At 35.6% G+C, this 21,001-nt stretch overlaps 1 protein-coding gene across 4 annotated transcripts in view; it reads right to left on the reverse strand.

Annotated features, from left to right (window-relative positions):
- Positions 1–21,001, reverse strand: part of LOC106877922 (protein DENND6A) — a 99,004-nt gene that overhangs the window by 62,717 nt on the left and 15,286 nt on the right. For all 4 annotated transcript variants that reach the window (XM_014926996.2, XM_014926992.2, XM_014926993.2 and 1 more), the window contains exon 2: positions 18,804–18,842. In XM_014926996.2, the coding sequence (XP_014782482.2) occupies positions 18,804–18,842 (39 nt within the window). The remainder of the gene's footprint in view (positions 1–18,803; positions 18,843–21,001) is intronic.

The raw sequence follows: 21,001 nt of genomic DNA on the forward strand, positions 1-21,001 counted from the left end.
CCTGTTCATCGGACATTCTAACAAAACTGTCCGATGAACGGGAACGTGAAACTCAGAGTAACGGTTTTTTTGTTATATTTCTGCTGCTTTTAAATAAAGTATATATATATATATATATATATATGGTTGCTATATTGTTTTGATAACATAAGTTAGATAGGATGATGTCTATATTACAATGATATATGTATGTGTGTGTGTGTGTGTGTGTGTGTGTTTGTACCCCACCACCACTTGACAACCAATAGCTTACGAAGAGAATGTTCACACACACACACACACACAGGCACATGCATATTTTTGTTTAGATTTTAATTATTTAACTAATTTCTGGGTAAGTTTGCTTATATTCATATAACTTTGCAGTTCAGCAAAGGGCACTGACAGAATAAGTACCAGGTTTATTGAAATAAATACTGGGATCGATTTATTTCAGTAAACCTTTTAAAGCCTTCAAGGTGGTGCCCCAGCATGGCTGCAGTTAAAGACGGAAATGAGTAAAAAAGAACCAATACTCAAAACACAAATAAATAAATAAATAAAGAGTAGGAAATGTTGTTGTTGTTTAGCCCTAGGCTAGCTCTGGTTGACCAGAGATATTGTGAAATGTATTCCAGCTGTGGCCATCCATTCTTTTCTATATATGGAGAGTTATATTATCCAATAAGGATTTCATTTTTTAATGGTAAAGTATAACTTGAGGGATTATTTGGCTGCTATTTCTAGCAGTTTAACTCTCTAGCAAAGTGGTTTGCAATCATTTTTATCTATTAACCCCTTTGGTTACTATTTTACTCTGGTGGACACCTCCCATAGCCATTTGATGTTTAAAAACTAATTTTGTAGATACTTCTCTCAAAACTTCAATTTCGTGCACCCTTTTCAAGCCTAGCCAGGCTCATGGGCCCGGTTTCCCGGTTTCTATGGCGTATGTGTTCCACCCAGCTGGACGGGACGCCAGTCCATTGCAGACGTACTCAAGAAACAGGAAGAGAGAGTCAGAGAAAGTTGGGGCAAAAGAGTACAACAGGGGTCGCCACCACCCTCTGCCGGAGCCTCGTGGAGCTTTTAGGTGTTTTCGCTCAATAAACACATACAATGCCCGGTTTGGGAATCGAAACTGCGATCCTCCGACTGCGAGTCCGCTGCCCTAACCACTGGGCCATTGCACCTCTCTCAAAACTACTATTTTGTTTATCACACATTCACTCATGTAGGTTGAACTATGTAAAATGTTAGAGAAAGAAACCTGTTTCTTGCAAATAAATACACTTATAGCAAAATCTTTTGATGCATTTTAAAAAAAACACGGAGATCCAATTTTCTATTTTGCTTATGTGGATCTCCAGAAATCATATAGGGACCCTCAGGGGTTATATGGACCCAGTTGAGAAACACTGATCTAGCAGATTGCAGGGATAGTCTTGTTCTATGTAGTACAAACAGGTTAGGCAATGTCGTTTGGCAGTGATCAGCACTTTCAGATAATAATGTTTAGTTAATTAAACATGGTTGGTTCAATATTTGATTAAGTAAAGCATAAGAAAAAAATAGAATGAAATAAACAATAGAGAAGAAGAAATGGTAAAATGTAAAAATTCCATCACCACCAACACCATCATTTTAATGTCCTCTTTTCCGGCTTTTTTCAGGTACAATGTATCCTAGGTTACATATGCAAGGTGTGCTTTCCCAGTTTGAGAGGCAGGGTTTGATTCAAGTGAGATTTAGTTGCTATTTAGTAAAAGAATGAGCTGCTACATAGATGCTTCTTCACTGTCTCAAGACAATAGGATGTGAGGGAGATTTGGCTGCTATTTTACAGCAGGACAAGTGATTACATTGAAGCACCCTCGTTGTCTCAAGATAACAGGGAGTGATTTGAGGGAGGTTTGGTTGCTACTTCTAGCAGGTTGAATGACCAAGAAGAGGCTACCTCGCAGACTCATGTTCTGAGTTCAAATCTTACCAAGGTTAATTTTGCTTTTCAAACTTTTGAGGGCCAATAAAATAAAAATACCAGACAAATACTAAGGTCAATGTAATTGACATTCTGAGTTCAAATTCCACCAAAGTTGACTTTCCTTTTCATTTTTTGGGGGTTGATAAAATAAGTCCCACTTGAGTACTACAGGGGTCAATGTAATCAGCTATCTGCCTCCCACAAAATTCCAGGCCTTGTGCCTATATTAGAAACAGATATTGTTATTGTTGTTGCTGTTCTTGTTTTAAGAGTGGTGGTTTAGCAGAATAGAGTGCTGGAAAGAATACCTAGCAGTATCTGTTCCACTTACAAAGGTCAACTTTGCCTTTGATCCTTTCAGGGTCGATAAAATAAAGTACCAGTCAAGTACTAGGATTTGATGTAATCAACTTGCCCCTTCCTCTCATAATGCTTGGCTTTCACTTTGAAGTAGAAACGTTCATTATTACCATTATTGTTGTTTTACCTAGCCTAGGTTCCAATTTCTAGTTGAAGCTTTCGGCATAACTTGTAGAAAAATTCCACCTGCACTTTTTAAACAATTAGATGGCATTTCTTTCATTTACATAGGGTCATGATCAATATATTTATAGATTTAAGCCACTGAAGGTAGCTTAACAGATAATCCTGCCAGACAGGTTTTCTTTTAGAATAAATTAAGCCAAATGCAAATATAGCGTCATTTTCATAGCGTTACAATTTAAAATTCTGAACATCTGAATAGCTTACAATGAGAATGTTCACACACACACACACACACACACACATGCATATTTTTGTTTAGATTTTAATTATTTAACTAATTTCTGGGTAAATTTAGAAAGCACTAAAGTTAAAAGTGGGATGAGAGGACAAGTATTTGTGGCGTTCATGCCTTTTTGTAAAGTTAAAAACACAAGAAATAAAAAAACTGCATCTAAGACAAACCAAAGAAAATAAAGTTGCTTAGTTTGCAAGAAATAGCAGCAAATTCTCCTTTGATTTACATCCTACTAATTTTATAAAAAAGAAAAAGGGGCATACTTAGAAAATGTGCCTCAAAAGAAGAGACGGCCATGGTTAGGATGTCTCTAATCTGAACTCTGATCAGGGCTGACAACAATAACAGTTGGACTCCAGATGTGTAAATGAGGGAACCTGTGAATGTTTGCTTGACTTGCATGAAATAGGACTCAAATTTTCCTCAAATTAAATCCTATTGTTTTAAACAAGGAACAACACACTGGACAGTATAGTGTCTGATATACAACAACAATAATCTTTTCTACTAAAGGTACAAAGCCTGAATTTTTTTAAGGGAGGGGGGGTTAGCCAATTACATCCACCCCAGTGCTTGACTGGTACTTATTTCACTGGCCCTAAAAGGACAAAAGGCAAAGTCAGCCATGGCAACATTTGAACTTGGAACATAAAGATGGACAAACTGCTTAGCAGCATTTTGTCTGGATTACTAATGATTTTGCCAGCTTGCTGTTTTAATAATAATAATAAAAACAATAATAATAATGATAATAAATGTTCATAACTGGAACACTTTTGATGAAAATAAGCAGTGTTCTCTTTAGGTTTTTGCTATATGTGTAAAAATTTGCTTATGTGCAAAATTTCTTTGCAAAGTATAAGTGCATTCATGCAAGTAACCATGATCAATTAAAAAAAATTATTTCAACTTGAAAACCTTGTGCATGCACACTTTATCCTTTATGCACTAGTTGCAAAACATGTATGTGCATATACAAGCACACAGCTTAGAGGTAACATTGGTACATTGATTTTAGGTCACTTTGATCAGGATTGACCTAGGGTCAACCAACAACTACTGAATACTGAGTGTTATCAAGAGCATAATAGTGAGTAACCACTTTCAGTTAAAAAAAAATCTGAGATGAGGGGGAACAAAAAACAGGACTTCAGAGGACTCAGTCAAAGTGTGCAATATTGTGTTGTTATGAATGTATTTTGTACATGAAGGATAACAATTGGGCAAAGGAGTGCCAAACAATCGAAGATGAAAGATCCTGTAGAAGACCAAAGAAGATGCGGTAAGAAGAGGTGAAGGCTGATCTCAGGAGGATGAATCTCAAAATGGAAATGAGAAGAGACAAAGGCATGAAGAATGATGCTGCTAAAAAAAAAAAAACCTGTCCAACCCATGCCTACATAGGAAACAGATTTAAGATGATGATGAGAGACTCACAAATACCCAATATTTACAGGCATCCAACTACAAGGAAAAAGAAAGCAATACAAAGAAAAAAAGTTTTGAAAAACTATTTTTTGTATTTTAAACTATAAATAGGAAGGAATTTTGTCTGGTAATAAAAGTTGAATTTGTTTTGATGCTAGGCTGGTTGAAAGTGTAATAATTAAAGAAAGACAAGAATATCATTGGTATAACAGTCTTTCGTTGCTATCATAAAGTTCATTAGATAAAGAATATATTTTTAGTGTGCAGCCAAAAATGGAACAACTTAGATGACATGACAGCTGTCTGACTGAGAGAGGTGCCTCCATATCAAGAAAAGTTTTGGAGATATGATTTAGGGTTACACACACACACACACACACAAAGCTTAATATCCAAAGATATAGATATACAAGATAATGGCTAGACAGGGGGAGAGAAAAAAATGTATGATAAACTTATCATTTGGAAGAAGATACCTGGATAACTGAAGCAGAGAACACCCACAGAGGGAATGGAATATTTTCAAGTCAGATAAATGGGTTTCTATACAGTCTTTCAACATAATCAATATATCTCCTTCAACAAACTCAATTATAGTGATGTTTGAAATGGCAGTCACATGTTTATAAATGTCTAAAATTTAGGAGAGCCTGGCTCACAATAAAGATAAAATGGTTGTGAGCAGAATGTTAATTAATGGCAGGAAATAACGAATGCTATGCTAAACCAAACTAAACTAAACTAAACCAACCTTCTCATTTCAATATATCTAAACTACCAAAGCTGTGAGATATTTGCACAAGCAAAACATTCACCAGATCATTTGACTCTAATGCTGTATTTCCTCACTGCATATTTAATTCTGGTCAACTTTTTAACACTTCAAGCTTTGAATATGCCTTAACTGTTTCTTTTCAAGACATGGCTTGTACTATCTTTGTTTTTTTTAATTCTTTTACTTGTTTCAGTCATTTGACTGTGGCCATGCTGGGGTACTGCTTTGAAAGGTTTTACTTGAATTGACTGCAGGACTTTTTTTGTCTTTTAAGCCTGGTACTTATGCTATTGGTCACTTTTGTTGAACTGCTAAGTTACAAGGATGTAAACGCACCAAAAACCAGTTGTCAAGCGGTGGTGGGGGACAAACGCATGTATGTACGTATGTATGTATGTATGTATGTATGTATGTACGTATGTATTATCCAGACAGACACACACACTCACACACAATGGGTATCTTTCAGTTTCTGTCAACCAAATTCACTCACAAAGCTCTGATTGACCCGATGCTATAGTAGAAGACACTTGCCCAAGGTGTCACACAGTGGGACTGAACCCAGAACCATGTGGTTGGGAAGCAATCTTCTTACCTTGAATTATTTACTTCCTAGGCAATTTTATTTTCTCACAAGAAATATACAATCCTGTACACATACTTAGTGAGTCTTTCACTGTAACACTAAATGATATGGCAAAGGTTATTGCTTTGTTGTGGGGTCAGAATAAGTCCAAAACATGCTCAAAATAGTTTCTCCTGCTTGCTGGAGGGGAAAATAAAAATAATGTTAGTCACTGACAAATACTGATCTATTTTTCTTCACTGCCTATCTGATTCTATTTAGTTTTCTAAAGCTCCACGATTTAAACATTGTAACACTAACTTACCTATAAATCAACAGACCCCTGTTCAACACACAGGAAATGGAACGAAAACGAAAATAAACCATAATTAAAAATTCATGGAAAACACATTTTTGCCACATCTCACATTATTTACCAGCCAAATAAATCTAAATATAAATCACATGTACATACAGACACATAGGTACACACAGACACACGCACAAACATGCATATATGAGTAATGATGAAATCTCGTATGCCTAGGAGGAGGAGATGGGTGGGAATTTATAGTTGCATTTTTTCTTGGTTTTCCAGAAATATACATAGGCACAGGCATAGCTGTGTGGTAAGAAGCTTGCTTCCCAACCACATAGTTCTGAGTTCAGTCCCACTGCATGGGACCTTGGGAAAACATCTACTATAACCTCAGGCCAACCAAAGCCTTGTGAGTGAATTTGGAAGATGGAAATTTAAAGAAACCCATTGTATATATATGTATGTATGTGTCTTTGTTTGACCCCCATCACTGCTTGACGACCAGTGTTGGTGTGTTTATGCCCCCATAACTTAGTGGTTCAGCAAGACTGATAGAATCAAATAGGCAGTGAAGAAAAAAAAAGGGACAAGTACTGGGGTCAGTTCATTTCACTGAAAGTTCAAGGTGGTAAACCAGCATGGCCACAGTCTAATTGACTGAAACAAGTAAAAGATGATATATAAAGCAGTTCCAACCGAGGATAAAAAAATAAGCCATCAGGCTCATGTGTGCGTGTGCATGCATGCACAGCCACTGTCATCCTTCAAATGTTGATAAAATGGGAGATTGATATAATATATATTTGAAACAGTGCTCCATCATGGTCTTGCTGCACTGATTTGGACCAATAAAAAATGAATATATGAAGCTCCCTTTGCAATCATGTGATTTCAGGTTTGGACCCACAGCACAGCAACACCTTGGGCATGTGTCTATTACTATAACCCTAGGCCAGTCAATGCTTGTGAGTGAGTTTGGTAGATAAAAACTGTGTGGAAGCCTGTTGCGTGTGTGTGTCTTTGTCACCCCCACCTCACTGCTTGACAGCTGGTATTGGTTTGTTTATATCCCTGTGATTTAGTGGTTCAGCAAAAGAGGCTGTTATAGAATAAGTACCAGTACTTACTTTTTAAAATAAGTACTGGTACTAAATAATAAAATACTAAAGCTTTCAAGGTGGTGCCCCAGCATGGCCGCAGTTCAATGACTGAAATAAGTTAAGAGATACACACACACATACATTTATATGCCTATTTCATGACTTATCCCTCCTTTTTTGTCATATCTCCTTGCTTGACTTCTATCCATTGTTTGCACTAACCTGCATCAATCTCATACAGTGTCTCTATAGCCTTGCATTTTGATGTAAATCTCCAAAGGCTAAGGGCACCATCTTTCATTTCAGAACCCTTTTATAAGGTCAAGATAGAAAGATAGGGTCTACCACAGTCCTGCTGTTGCAATGATATTAGCATCACAGTCTGCTGTTCAGAGAACAGAACTTTTGTTTTTTTTTTATCATTATTATTATTATTATTATTATTATTATTATTATAGAATGCTAAACTTCAAATATAGCTTGAAATGGTTTATTAATGTCAGATAAGGTATTTTAACATTTATGCCAGTACAACTAGTCTGGTCTGGTGTAGTAGTAATAGTGGTAGTAGTGCACATACTGGTTTATACCAATGACATTCAAACATTAAAGGAGTGTTTTCAAAGTTTTGGGAATGAAGTGAGCTGTAATTTTTACAACAGAAAAAACTGGTTAATCAACTTGTTACCTAACATAAACGACAAATGGAAAGAAAAAGAAGTAAAAAAAAAAAGGAGAGAGAGAGACGGTTATATTGAAAATGTGGTATCAGATGAATGGAAAGGCAAAATCTCTTAGTGATACATCTGTCATAAGTAAAAATGGTGAATAAAATAGTAATAAAGAAAAGGTAAGGATGATTACAACAAAGTTTGCTAGTAACATAAAACTATGAATGAACTACAAGGATCTTATTTTACCTTATAGTCAGTCAGGAGAGGAGACAGTGCCCCACGATTATTTACAGGGCTTCTGTTATTGGGAGGATGTGCAAGGAAGATATCTTCAAATTGAAAACCTTGATTGAATGCTTAAAGGTATGGAAAGTGCCATGTGGTGATATTAAACAAGGTCACGAATTAAGTTTACCGCCTATGGCAGGATTTGAAAGTGCCAGGTGGTAGTATAAAATTGGGTAGTAAATCAAGTCTACAACTCATGTAAATCATGCCGCATGGTTTTGAATCCTGGACCGGGCGATGTGTTGTGTTCTTGAGCAAGATGCTTCATTTCACGTTACTCCAGTTCTCCCAGCTAGCAAAAATGAGTAATCCTCAGATGGACTAGTGTCCTGTTCAGAGTGGAATATATATGCCAGAGAAACCAGCTCTATGCTCCTTACAGAGTAAGGTGAACTAACCACCCAAGTAAATCATTGTGGGATTTGAAATCAGAGTACGAAATGCATGACCTCCCATCCCGTGCTCTAAGAATCCTGCCAGTCCACCATCCAAGATTCATTTTTTCTGGACTAATTATTGACCCTGGAAGAATAAAAGGCTAAGTTAACCTCAGCAGGATTTGAACTCAGAAAGTAAGCAATTGAAATAAATACTGCAAAGGTATTTTGCTTGATACTCTAATGATTCTACCAACTGATGTTTAGCCCCAGGTCAGATCTGTTCATATGGGGCCTATGATTAGAGACATTTCAACTATGATCACTATGGGGTATTGGGGACCAGATTATTTAAAAGTCCTTTATTTCATTAAGACATTAGGATGTTATTTGAAAGAAATTTAGCTGCTGTTTCTAACAGTTTGAGTATGGCTGTGTGGTTAAGAAGTTCATTTTGTAAACATAGTTTTAGACTTTGTCCCACTGAACTGTGCATATTCATATGCGTGTATATATATATATATATATATATATATATATGTGCTTTGTTTTTTGTCTGTCACCACTGTTTTCAACTGGTATTGGTTTGTTCATATCCCTGTAACTTTGCAATTCAGCAAAGGAGACCAATAAAATAAGTACCAGACTTAAAAGTAAGTACCGGAGACAATTTGTTCGACAAAAATCCTTCAAGGTAGTGCTCCAGTCCAACAACTGAATAAGAGTAAGAGTGACTCTGTAGAAGACTTCTCATCTAAATGCAAAGAGTGTTTCACGATGTACGAGATGTTATGCAAGTGCACCCAACACTGGCCAATCCAGTTTCACCATTGATCACTCTCTATGTGAAGGTCAACAACCTCGCAAAGTAATAGTACATGATACAAGTTTCAATTTCAAATGGAGGTGAATAATAGCCATACATACCATATTAGTTAATATTTATTACATTAGTTAATGAGTGCTTAAACAATATAACTATTGTATCTGTTACGCACCAGGTGGCCACAGTATGTGTGCTGTATTGTCCAATCAGTAATATGATTGTTTGGCAAGGGCAGTAAGCTGGTAGAATTGTTAACATGCCAAGCAAAATGCTTAGTGGTATGTCACCTGTCTTTAACTTCGGAGTTCAAATTCTGCCGTGGTTGACTTGGACTTTCATTCCTTTCGGAGTTGATAAAATAAGTATCAGTTGAGCACTGAGGGTCGATGTAATCAATTTACACACCCTGATCCCACCCAAAATTGCTGGCCTTGTGCCAAAATTTAAAACCCAATATGATCATTTGGCAAGCAATAAATATCTTTGCAACATTCAGTCTTGGATTACAAATGATGTGCGAAACGAACGTGCAAGCCAACAACAATGGTTGGTAACAAGCTGGGTGTATCAGCAGGAGAGCATCAGTTACTGTCTAGCTTTTGGTCAGTACACATCCCTGCTTAAATTCACTGCACTTTCTCTTGAATTTCCTATGAAAAAAATAGTTTCAGTTTACAAACATTTTAGGTGACAAACAGCCTTCAGGAACGAATTTGATTAGTAAATGAAAGTTTCAGAGTATATGAACATCCAGCTTTTAGTGGCCATGTATGATGGTTTGGTATACATAGTTGATGGAGTATAAGGACACAAAAATGCAAGCATCCTATGGTTCAGTGACATTATTCATGGGTCTAGTTGTGTGTTGTCTATAAAAAGAATTTCTTCTCTTAACACAATTCGTGCAGCATTTCGTTTTTCCCACGTTCAAGTGTACATGAACATGTTATATATGATTATGCATAACTACATCCAACTACTACTAACTTTGACCAGAATGTTAACTACATGTCACCTTTACAAACTCAGCAAAAATGATAACCACAGATCTGACAAATCCGGCAACTGTACCAACATATCTCGATAACTACTATTTAGCTAGCAATAACAACTTAGAACATTCTAACATAAAATTATATAAAACTAAGGTGAGAGGTTTTTAACCTTTTTGATATTAACCAACTCAAGACCACCCATGGTTCTGTGATACAAAATGCTTGCTTTATTCCATTAAAATTTCATGTTGACTTATGTCTCTCAGACACCAGTTTAATAATGAAGAAGTAATTTTATTAAATTCTTCATTATTTTGAAAATTAACTGAAACAAAGGCCGTGTATTTCAACAGAAATATGGTAAAGATAAACACTTTAGAGTTAGAGACTATGTATATGATGACAGCAAAAATTTGGAATGAGTGCTGAAATGAGCTGCTGCCAGTAGATAACCGAGTTTTTAAGCAGAATCAGAGAGTAAAAGGAGGAGGGTAGAGGAAAAAACCGCCCCAAAAAACAACAAGATTGTATGCAATTATAGTTGAGGGTTTGATGAACAATTCAATAACAGGAAGTAACCAAATAAGACTCCAGGAAAATATGACAATGAAAAAAACCCATGAAACCAATATGTTCACAAGGGAAGTGATAGATGTAATGCAATCTCAGATAAATTGACAAAGAAAATAACACTCATAATAGATTAAAACCATGTAACATATTGTGGTATGTAAAGGGTTGTTAGGTGACCACCACTGAAGGTTTCCTTTATATGCAGTGGTTCTCAACCATTTTGTGCCTGTAGACCCCTTTGATTCCTGTTTTACTCTACTGGACCTCCATAACCATTCAGTGTTAAATTTTTTAAAATTATATTTTTATAATTAAATATTACATAGAATTGTATGAAAAAGTTGTTAAAATATTTTGTGCATTGTAGTATAACCAATTTATTGCACAAGAACTTTAACAACAAAATCTTAAGTGAACCCCCAAGGGCCATATGGACCCTGGTTGAGAACCATTGGCCTACAGACTATTGATTACAGATGAAAATCAGAGTGAAGTGAAAAGGTCTTCATTGGGAATTGGACCCATATTGCAGATTTGGTTTACTGACAACTTACCATAACTCTATAGTACTCTCACAGTGCATAATATTCATTAGATATACTGTGGTCAATCAGGATAAATCATACCCTACTATTTTGGGAAGGACACTTTATATAATATGATCCTACATAATCAGCATCAATAAACATCTGTTTTCCATGCTAGCATGGGTTGGATGGTTTGATTGTGTCTAGTGAACCAAAGGGCTGTTATGTGCTTCATTGTTAGTTTTGACATGGTTTCTATTCTGGATGCCATTCCTAATGCCAACCACATTACAGAAGGTACTGGTGATTTTTTTTTTTTACATGCCAGTGGTATGAATGGTGTGGTTGAGTAACTTACAAGACGGAAAAATATTAGAAAATGAAAAAGTCCTTTTGGCTAAGTGTGGGTGTGGAAGTATTTGAGAGGTGCCAGGTGTTGGGGAGGTGGTTAAAGTAGGATAGACGGACAAGCACAGATATCTTGCTATAGTGAAGATATATGGCTACCTTGTATTATATAAGGTGAGTGAGAGTAGCTGGAGAGAAGATTAGAGAGTGGTGATGGGATACTAGCATAGCACAAACCCTCAAGAATCAAAAGAGGACACAAGCAGGTGCCAGAGCAAACCCTCAAGGAGGACAAGAGAACCAAGGAATACTTCTGATCATAAATAACTCTGTTCAATCAGAAATGACCCAGGACTAATCAACAATACAAAATTCCTTCCTCTAAAGGTTACTAATGTGTACCTAATGGTGTACTTGAATTGGTAGATAAGGACTGTTATTTAGAAAGACGAATATATATATACAACAATGTCAACTGACAGGATAATGTCAAACATGCCAAGTAACTGGTTAAGTAATTAATATATTCCTTTATGACAAAGGTATTTTATCTTCACAGTATATAGAAAATCACTTTTATAGTTCATGATGGAAAGCTGATTTCATTTTGTCAGTAGCTGGGAAGACCAATGAATGTAGTACACACACACACACACACACACACACACACACACATACTCTCTCATATACATGTATATATAGATGGTGTAATATATTATTTTAAAGTTATGTTTACATATTTTCTATAGAATTTAGAGCCAGCACTGAAAGTTAATGCTTTGTATATGAATATGCCTATGTAAACAATGCAATCAAAGATAGAAAAATAGGTAATTGGTGTATATGCATGTTTCGGGAGTTATTGCTCCTTCTTCAGCACCACATCCAACCCATTAACCATCCACGAACACATTGTTTAAATAGCCACTAAATTTAGCGGTCTAACACAATTGGACAGACCCATTTACATATTGAACACATTCCCAGCAACTGGTACATACATATTAATTGCGGGTAGGGACACTGTATTTTGTTTTGCAAACATAATATACCACCAAGTATATTAAGGGTTTAATAGTTAATATTATCTCATACTTTTTGTGTTAGCAGTGTGATTCAATCACTTTTAAGTTATCTCAGAGCCAGCATTGAAAGTTTCATATATGACTATGTCTATGTAAACAATATGATTAAAGATAGAAAAAAAAAGGTAATGAGTGTATATTATATTTTAGGATAGCCATACTGATCATTTAATAAGCACATAAGAGTGGCAGACCTAATACACTACTTGATTTAACAGGACTCCTTGGTTCTTAGTGTCTTTTGTGGAGGTCACTTTGTCATAAGCCTTTGGACTAGATGCTGTTCCCTTCTGCTCACATTTCTTCTGTGGGCATAGCCCTAACAGTTGCAGTGATGTCCCCACTCAAAGAGAACAGGTAGAGGGTTTATAGGCACTGTCTCTTTTCTCCTTATAAAAACACAAAGAAATATTCAATTATTCCTTTTGATATACAGGTAGTTCTTGCTTTTCAAATTTATGATTACTGACTTTATATGTTTATGAGAATTTTCTATGGTTAAAAAAATAAGAAGTATTTTTGAATAAATTTATTTAAACAAATTTGTACATAACTCAAGCTGTATTGGCTAAGAATGACGTCTGTGTAGACACCTGTCAGCTGAGCCAAAGGCCAAATTTGATTGGTGAAAGGTGGTAAATCACAGACTCCCTTACTTGATACCTTCATATTTGTTTCAATTCATTATTATTCTATTATTTCCATGTGGATGCTAATGAAGCATCTTACATGGCTTTGTTTTGTTATTTATACCTTCAGCTTTGTGAATTTTCAGTTAACAAGTGATAAGTAGGAAAAAGTCAACTTGTAAGGAACTGCAAGTAGTTAATAAATACTGAAGTCTTTTTTCTACTACATTTTTAATCATCATTTTGAGACAGTGTACCAATGAGCAGGCCACAAACAAAGTAAAAACAACTTTTTGACTATCTTGGTTATAACATAAAATCTTGTAGTTTACATGAAACACCCAAACTGAAGCGTATAAAAAGCAGGCAATGAAAGCCACTACATTGTTGAGTAAAGAGGGTAAAAAATAATTTAGAATTTCAACTTTTTAAACACTATCCATTACTGCCTTAACTCGATAACTGGATGCTATTTGCCCTCCTTGCTGCCAACCCTCACCTGTTTAAAAGGTTATATAATAATAATATATAATGATATCTCCTTATGGCCAGACCGGTTTTCCATGGAAGACTGGAAATGAACAACCTCACTTGTACATTATTTACAATTGATGGATATTTGTCCTCATCTTGTTTGTTGTTAACACAACGTTTCGGCTGATATAACCTCCAGCCTTCAGCCGAAACGTTGTTAACAACAAACAAGATGAGGACAAATATCCGTCAATTGTAAATAATGTACATAATTCCTCATCTCTTAAATATAGAACTGGAACCTCACTTGTATGATGGTGAAGCTTGTTTACAACCATCATGTGATATCAAGACAAGGGTATACACACACATGTGATGGGTTTCTTTCAGTTTTCATCAATCAAATTCACTTGCAAGGCTTTTGTCACACATACTCAAGGTGTTGCACAGTGGGACTGAACCCAAGATCACATGGTTAGAAAGCAAGTTTCTCAACTACACAGCTACAACTGCACCTACTATATACATAAAACTTATTTTGCACTAGGGTAGAATCATGAAAGTATATATGGCGTCAGTCCATAGATAATGTTGTTTTTACAATTGCATGAACTAAAAGTTGGAGGGGGGACAGGATAAACTACATGCATCAACTTGCAGGTAGTAATTTTACTTTATCCTTATTTGTAGTGCGTGTTTTGAAGAGTGCACTTCGATTTTAACAGTCATTTTTTCATGTGTATCATCATCATCATCATCATCATCGTTTAACGTCCGCTTTCCATGCTAGCATGGGTTGGACGATTTGACTGAGGACTGGTGAAACCGGATGGCAACACCAGGCTCCAGTCTGATTTGGCAGAGTTTCTACAGCTGGATGCCCTTCCTAACGCCAACCACTCAGAGAGTGTGTGTGTTTTTTTAAATAGCTTTATGATTACTATGGTGTAATTGTTTCACTTTCAACACTCAGACCAAGCCACTTTCCCAGAAACAGTACAACTCAGAAATTTAACCCATTTAACCCATGGGCATTTAAACCAGCCATATTAGGCTGAAATATTCTGTTTTATGTTCGAACTGGCCAAATCTGGCCTCTCACAGCTGCCCTACAATGTCATCCTAAAAATAAGCCATCATATTTATATCTCAAAGCAGCAAGACAATGCATGGTTAATTCAAAACAATATGAATATTACATTTGACAGAATAATCTGAACGCTAAAGGATCAAAACACAAACCATTGTTTACCATTATGTCTACATTATTGCCATATTTTAAGATTATATTCATATATTATTAACTATCAAAGTATTTTGTTGTACATATGTGACCTTAGTCACTAACAGTCATAGAAAAGAGTATCAGTGACTTGGTAAGAAATGCACAATGAAGGACTTTGATACCGAATACTATACAATGCTATTACTAAGTAGAACAGAAGTATATATGGCGTCAGTCCATAGATAATGTTGTTTTTACAATTGCATGAACTAAAAGTTGGAGGGGGGACAGGATAAACTACATGCATCAGTTTGCAGGTAGTAATTTTACTTTATCCTTATTTGTAGTGCGTGTTTTGAAGAGTGCACTTCGATTTTAACAGTCATTTTTTCATGTGTATGTGTGTGTTTTTTTAAATAGCTTTATGATTACTATGGTGTAATTGTTTCACTTTCAACACTCAGACCAAGCCACTTTCCCAGAAACAGTACAACTCAGAATTTGAAAAAAAAAAAATTTTTTTTCTTTATTCTGCAAATTTATTATTCTAAAAGTGAAGAGAAAAGTGAACCTGTCATTAAGGTATCGTGATCTAAGAACAAGTACACTGTTCACTTTCCAGCAACTGATGGTTCAGCACCAGCTTTAATCCAGGTAAATTACAAAGGAGAACTTGAAATTCCCATGGCTGCTCATCTAGTTCATAGTGTGACCACAACTGGCATTGCATTTACTGTGTATTTAAGTGCATTATTTATACTGCACTTGTCAGTGGCAATACTGAAATTTTGAGAGAGCCACTGCTTAGTTTAAAGTCACCTTTTAGCAATGGCTAGAACAGGTAAAAGAACTGAAAGTGTCAGTGGTAGTGTCACACATGAATACCAATCCATATTGATCCAAAATAAAGTAGAACTGTTCATGGTACGTTAGACACATGGGAGGTGTATAATTTGTAGGCTAGAAGGGTATTGATGAAATATTCTGTGACCATAGATGCTCCAGCAAAATGGTTAAGCCATCAAGGGTTCAGACCCAAGAGTACTGGAAAATTGGTGATGTACCTGCAGTTGTTTAGCACAAGTTAGTCTAAATCAAACAGACTGTTTAACCATGCTTGTCATGTAACAATTATGACAGAATACATTACAAAAACTGTTGAGATAAAAGCTAATATTTTATAAGAGATATCAGAGGTCTAGAGTATGTAGGAAATAACTTTAGAATATAATCTGCACCATAAGTCAACATTTTCTGTATCAAGTTAATAAAGAATCTCTACATCAGTGGTTCTCAACCAGGGTCCATATGGGCCTTGGGAGTCCATATAAGATTTTATTGTTAAAATCTCTGTGCAATCAATTGGACATACTTCTACAATACATGAATCTTTAACAATTTTTTAAAAATACAATTCCTAATAATACTTAAAAATAGAATAGGATTTTAAAAACATCTAATGGCTATGGGGGTCCATGCAAGTAAAATAGGAATCAAAGGGCTTCATAGGAGAAGAATGGTTGCTCTATATGATCAATCAAACTGCTAAAAATAGCAACCAGATCTCCTTTGAATCTTTAAAAAATAAATGGCTAAACAAAAGAAGGAATGGTTGTGGCCAGAATATTTTTCATCAAGACTGATCTACGGTTAGACAAAAAAAATGACAGCAACAACCTCAGATATAATCTCTGTATAGGATCCAAGAACAGAAAGAAAATGAATAATAACAGTGAGGACATTCTACAGTGAAAGGATTCCTTATGTTATTTAGTGAAAAGGAAAACAAAATGGATGTTTTGATAGTCATATGTGAGTATTGCATGCCTCTTTGATGAGTCATGCATGTTGTTCCCAACTTGTATTACTACAGCCTTCATGGTTTTGGGCAGGGCATGGGACTATTTGCTTCATGCAGCAGCAAAATTAGGTCAGCCAACAATAACAACAGCAGAAATCTCATGCCCCCCCCCCCAAAAAAAACCCCCAAAACAAACACAAATGCACTGGCCAAACACAATTGTACACTTTTAAAAGACAATACTGGACTGGTTTCAAGAACAAGGATGTATTAGATAGAAGTTTACTTGAAACTGTTACACAATTTCAACAATTCCAAGGAAAAAAAAAAGGCTTTGTGTCACTTTAGCCATTTTTTTCAATTGCAGAAAGGGCAACTGTAGGAGCAAGCATGGAAGTGCAATTAAAAAATGTACTTTCAACCATATGGTTTTTGTATTCAGTCTCATTGTGTGCCACCTTGGGCAAGTGTTTTCAACCACAGGCTTGGACGGTTTGACAGGATCTGCTTCAAACGCCAATGTCAACTTTGGCATAGTTTTTATGGCTGAATGCTCTTTCTTATGAGTGGATTAGGGAGATGGAAATTGAAAGACTCCTGTTGTGTGTGTGAGTGAGTGCGTACATGTATGTATGTATGTATGTCATTATATCCAACTCAACATGGATGCCTTGTTAGAATACCTAATTAATACTGCTTCCATAGCTAATAGTTATTATTAAGCCTGCTGGCTATTTGCAACATCAGCGTCTGAATAGATGCTGACATTCTATTGGTCTCTTTTGTTGAAGTGCTAAGTTATGGGAGCATAAATACACCAAGTAGTTGTCAAGCAGTGTGTGTGTGTGTGGGGGGGGGGGACAAGCACACATACATATATTGGGCCCTCTTTGAGTTTCTGTCAACCAAATCCACTCACAAGTCTTTAATCGACCCAGGGCTATAGTAAAAGGCACTTGCCCAAGGTGCCATGCAGGGACTGAACTTGGAATCATATGGTTGGGAAGCAAACTTCTTACCACACAGCAAATACACACATGCACATATATTGTGTGCTTGTGTCTCCTTGTTTTCACACCGTGCAGTGGTTGTAAATAAGCATCACTGTCATTCAAGCAGTGTCTTTCATTTTCAATCGTCTATGAAAACATGTTTGGTCTTGGGGAAATATTATCTTGTTTGGAAAAGAGCAAGGGTTAGCATATTCAGTCTTAGAAGATCTACCTCAACAATAATAATGACGATGATGATGATGAGGAGGAGGAGGAGGAGGAAGAGAAGGAGGAGAATTGCATTTCTCATGCTGAAAGTATATTTCATTTTCTGAATTGTTAGACCTCATGTGAGCATAGTATAAAATAAAAATAATAATAATAATAGTAATAATAATGATAATAATAATAATAAAGCCCCACTGTAAAAATTAATAAATAAATAAATCAAATATATAAATAAATGATTTGTTACATAGGCATGGCAGCTCAGATTTAAAGAGAATGAAATGATGGTAAATTAGCACATTCATTTCATTCCAAAGAGTATTAAGCAAACTAAAGGAAGCACATTTCTGACCTGAATTAAAATCAGGTTCCAGATGCTTGATTTGTCAAAGGCTGATTATTTATATTCATCATCATCATATATAATAATAATAATAATAATAATAATAATAATAATAATAATAATAATAATAATAATAGTTTTGGCTTGGTTTCTACAACTGGATGCTATTCCTCATGCCAACCACTTTACAGAGTATACTCAAGTTATGAGTATACCTAAATGCGACCTTGCTGTCCCCAGAAAGGGTACCCATATCTGTTGCAAGTAATAAATTCAACACAAAATTAACAAGTGTTCTATGAATCAGGACCATAATAAAAGCCTTCACATCACACCTATTTGAAGTAATTTTCTCATATTCACATAAACAGATACAAAAGTGCCCACAGTATGAATGACAATTCATACTGCATGGCTTTACACATTTTTAACTACGATGACATTAAACTAACAATAAAGCCAAAAGAAGGAAGTAACTAAAGCTTACCTCTTTCTCTGTTAATTTCACATGTCCTGGATATACAAGCTGCAAAAAATTAAGAAAATATGTTATTCTGAAAGCAAAAAAGTTAATTTCTATACAACATTAAATGTCTTTTACATTCTTTGTTATTAAGTAAATAAGTGACTAGGTCATTGGTATAATATAATAGCATGTCATTATTTCATATTGTCAAAAACTGGGTCTTTGGATTCATTTACACTACATTCCTAGTAATAACATTTGTTAATTCCCTCCAAATTTTCCTTCTATTTTGTTATTGTTCTAAGCTCTTTCATTTCAAATATAGTTTTTGAGTTCTGTTTTGTTTCTTGAAGAAAGATTCCCTCTTCATCTTCTTTGTTGAGATTAATGAAGCTACATAACTCTGTGATTCCAAAAGTGATGCTGATAGATATTAATTTCTGATAGGGCAACTCTTGACAGTCCAACTTAAAATTTACAAGACTGCACCAAGAGATCAGACAAACTAATCATCATCATCATTTAATAACTGCTTTCCATGCTGGCATAGGTTGGACAGTTCAGCAGGAACTGGTAAGTCAGAAGACTGCACCAAGTTCTACTATCTGCTTTAACATGATTTCTATGGTTGGATGCCCTTCCTAATGCCAACCACTTTACAGAGTGTACTGGATGGTTTTGACACGGCGCCAGGTCACCAAATAACTTGCAAGACCCCTCAGCTGAAGTATCGTGTGTTCTAAGGCGCGCAACCTGAAGTTTACATTACATAATTATGATATTGGAACAGACACTAAAATGTTAGTTTACAGTGTAGAGGTGATTCCAGCTCTCTTGAACATATATATTGCAAACCTGGATAATATACCAAAGACATTTAAAGGCACTTGAAAAATTCCATCAACTTCAAAACACCTAATATCCCAGCTGGGAAGACAGCTGAATGAAGCAAGAATCAAACATTGGTGCCTTCTACATTAAGAAAAAAAACCAATAAAAACTAGGGGTCATGTTCAGCTGGCATCTGAACATCTGCTTAACCTTTTAGTGTTCAGATTACTCTCTCAAATCTCATGCTTATTTATTCACATTGCTTGAATTAATCATGCATTATCTCACAGCCTTGAATTTTCAAATAATGTGATAATATATTTTGAGAATGACATTGTAGGGTAGTATTGGAGACTGGATCTGGCCATAAAACAAATAGAATATTTTGGATGGATATGGTCAGTTTAAATGCCAAAGGGTTAAACAAAAGGTTTATTTCCTGCTTAGAGAAGGCTACTGTAACAGAGGCAGAGAGCAGAAGAGATTGAAAGACATCTTAAAAAAATCACCATTGACATCAACAACTGGGAAACCAATGCCAACGAAGGGAAACTTTAGTGAACCAATATTGAAGAAGGAAGAGCAGAACAGGAAGAAAAGAGAAAGAGTAAAAACAACACCAACAACCAAGGTTTGATTAACCATCTGGAAATACTTGTCCTGAATATGAAAGAACTTTCAGTGCCAAAATTGGACTTGTAAAACGCCAGAGACACCATAAATAGATCAACAGAATGAAAACTATCAACTTCAGAGGATAGCAAAAATGGAAAACGATTGTGAAAAACTAGGTCTTTGAATTTACTTGCTTTATGTTCTTTAGTTCCTCCCATTCAGTCAGTGTTTTTGGTAATCTGTGTTTTGTGTCTTGAAGGAATGCTGTAATAGTAATACTACACAAGTAGGACTCATGGAAATTCCATATTATATTATATATATATATATATAATTATTCAATATTAACAGTTTTGTATTAGAAAACCAGGAATTTATACAAGGCTGTAAAAGAAGTGCTCAAACTAGTTGAGACATAGGTACAAAGTTAATTGCAGAATAAAACCGTTAGGTCATCGACTCAAAAAGCCGTAGCCCACCAAGTGTTCCTACTCTGGAATGCCAAATTTAGCATCCATTATTGCCTCTTTAAATAGGAATAAAATAAATAAGTTAAAGATATGTGAATGTACGCCACAGGGAAACCCTATTTCAAATAAAACCAACTGTAAACCACACGACGATGGTGGAACGGGCCCTTCATTCCCTCGGATTTTACCTAAATCTGGGAATGAGATAAGTGAAATGGTCGATAAGAATAAATTTCTGAGGGCGGTTAATAATGTTGGAAATGACTTTAAGGGTGGCCGTAAAAAATTATGTAATTGTAGGGA

Source organism: Octopus bimaculoides, chromosome 15 (assembly GCF_001194135.2).
Source record: "Octopus bimaculoides isolate UCB-OBI-ISO-001 chromosome 15, ASM119413v2, whole genome shotgun sequence".
NCBI lineage: Eukaryota > Metazoa > Mollusca > Cephalopoda > Octopoda > Octopodidae > Octopus > Octopus bimaculoides.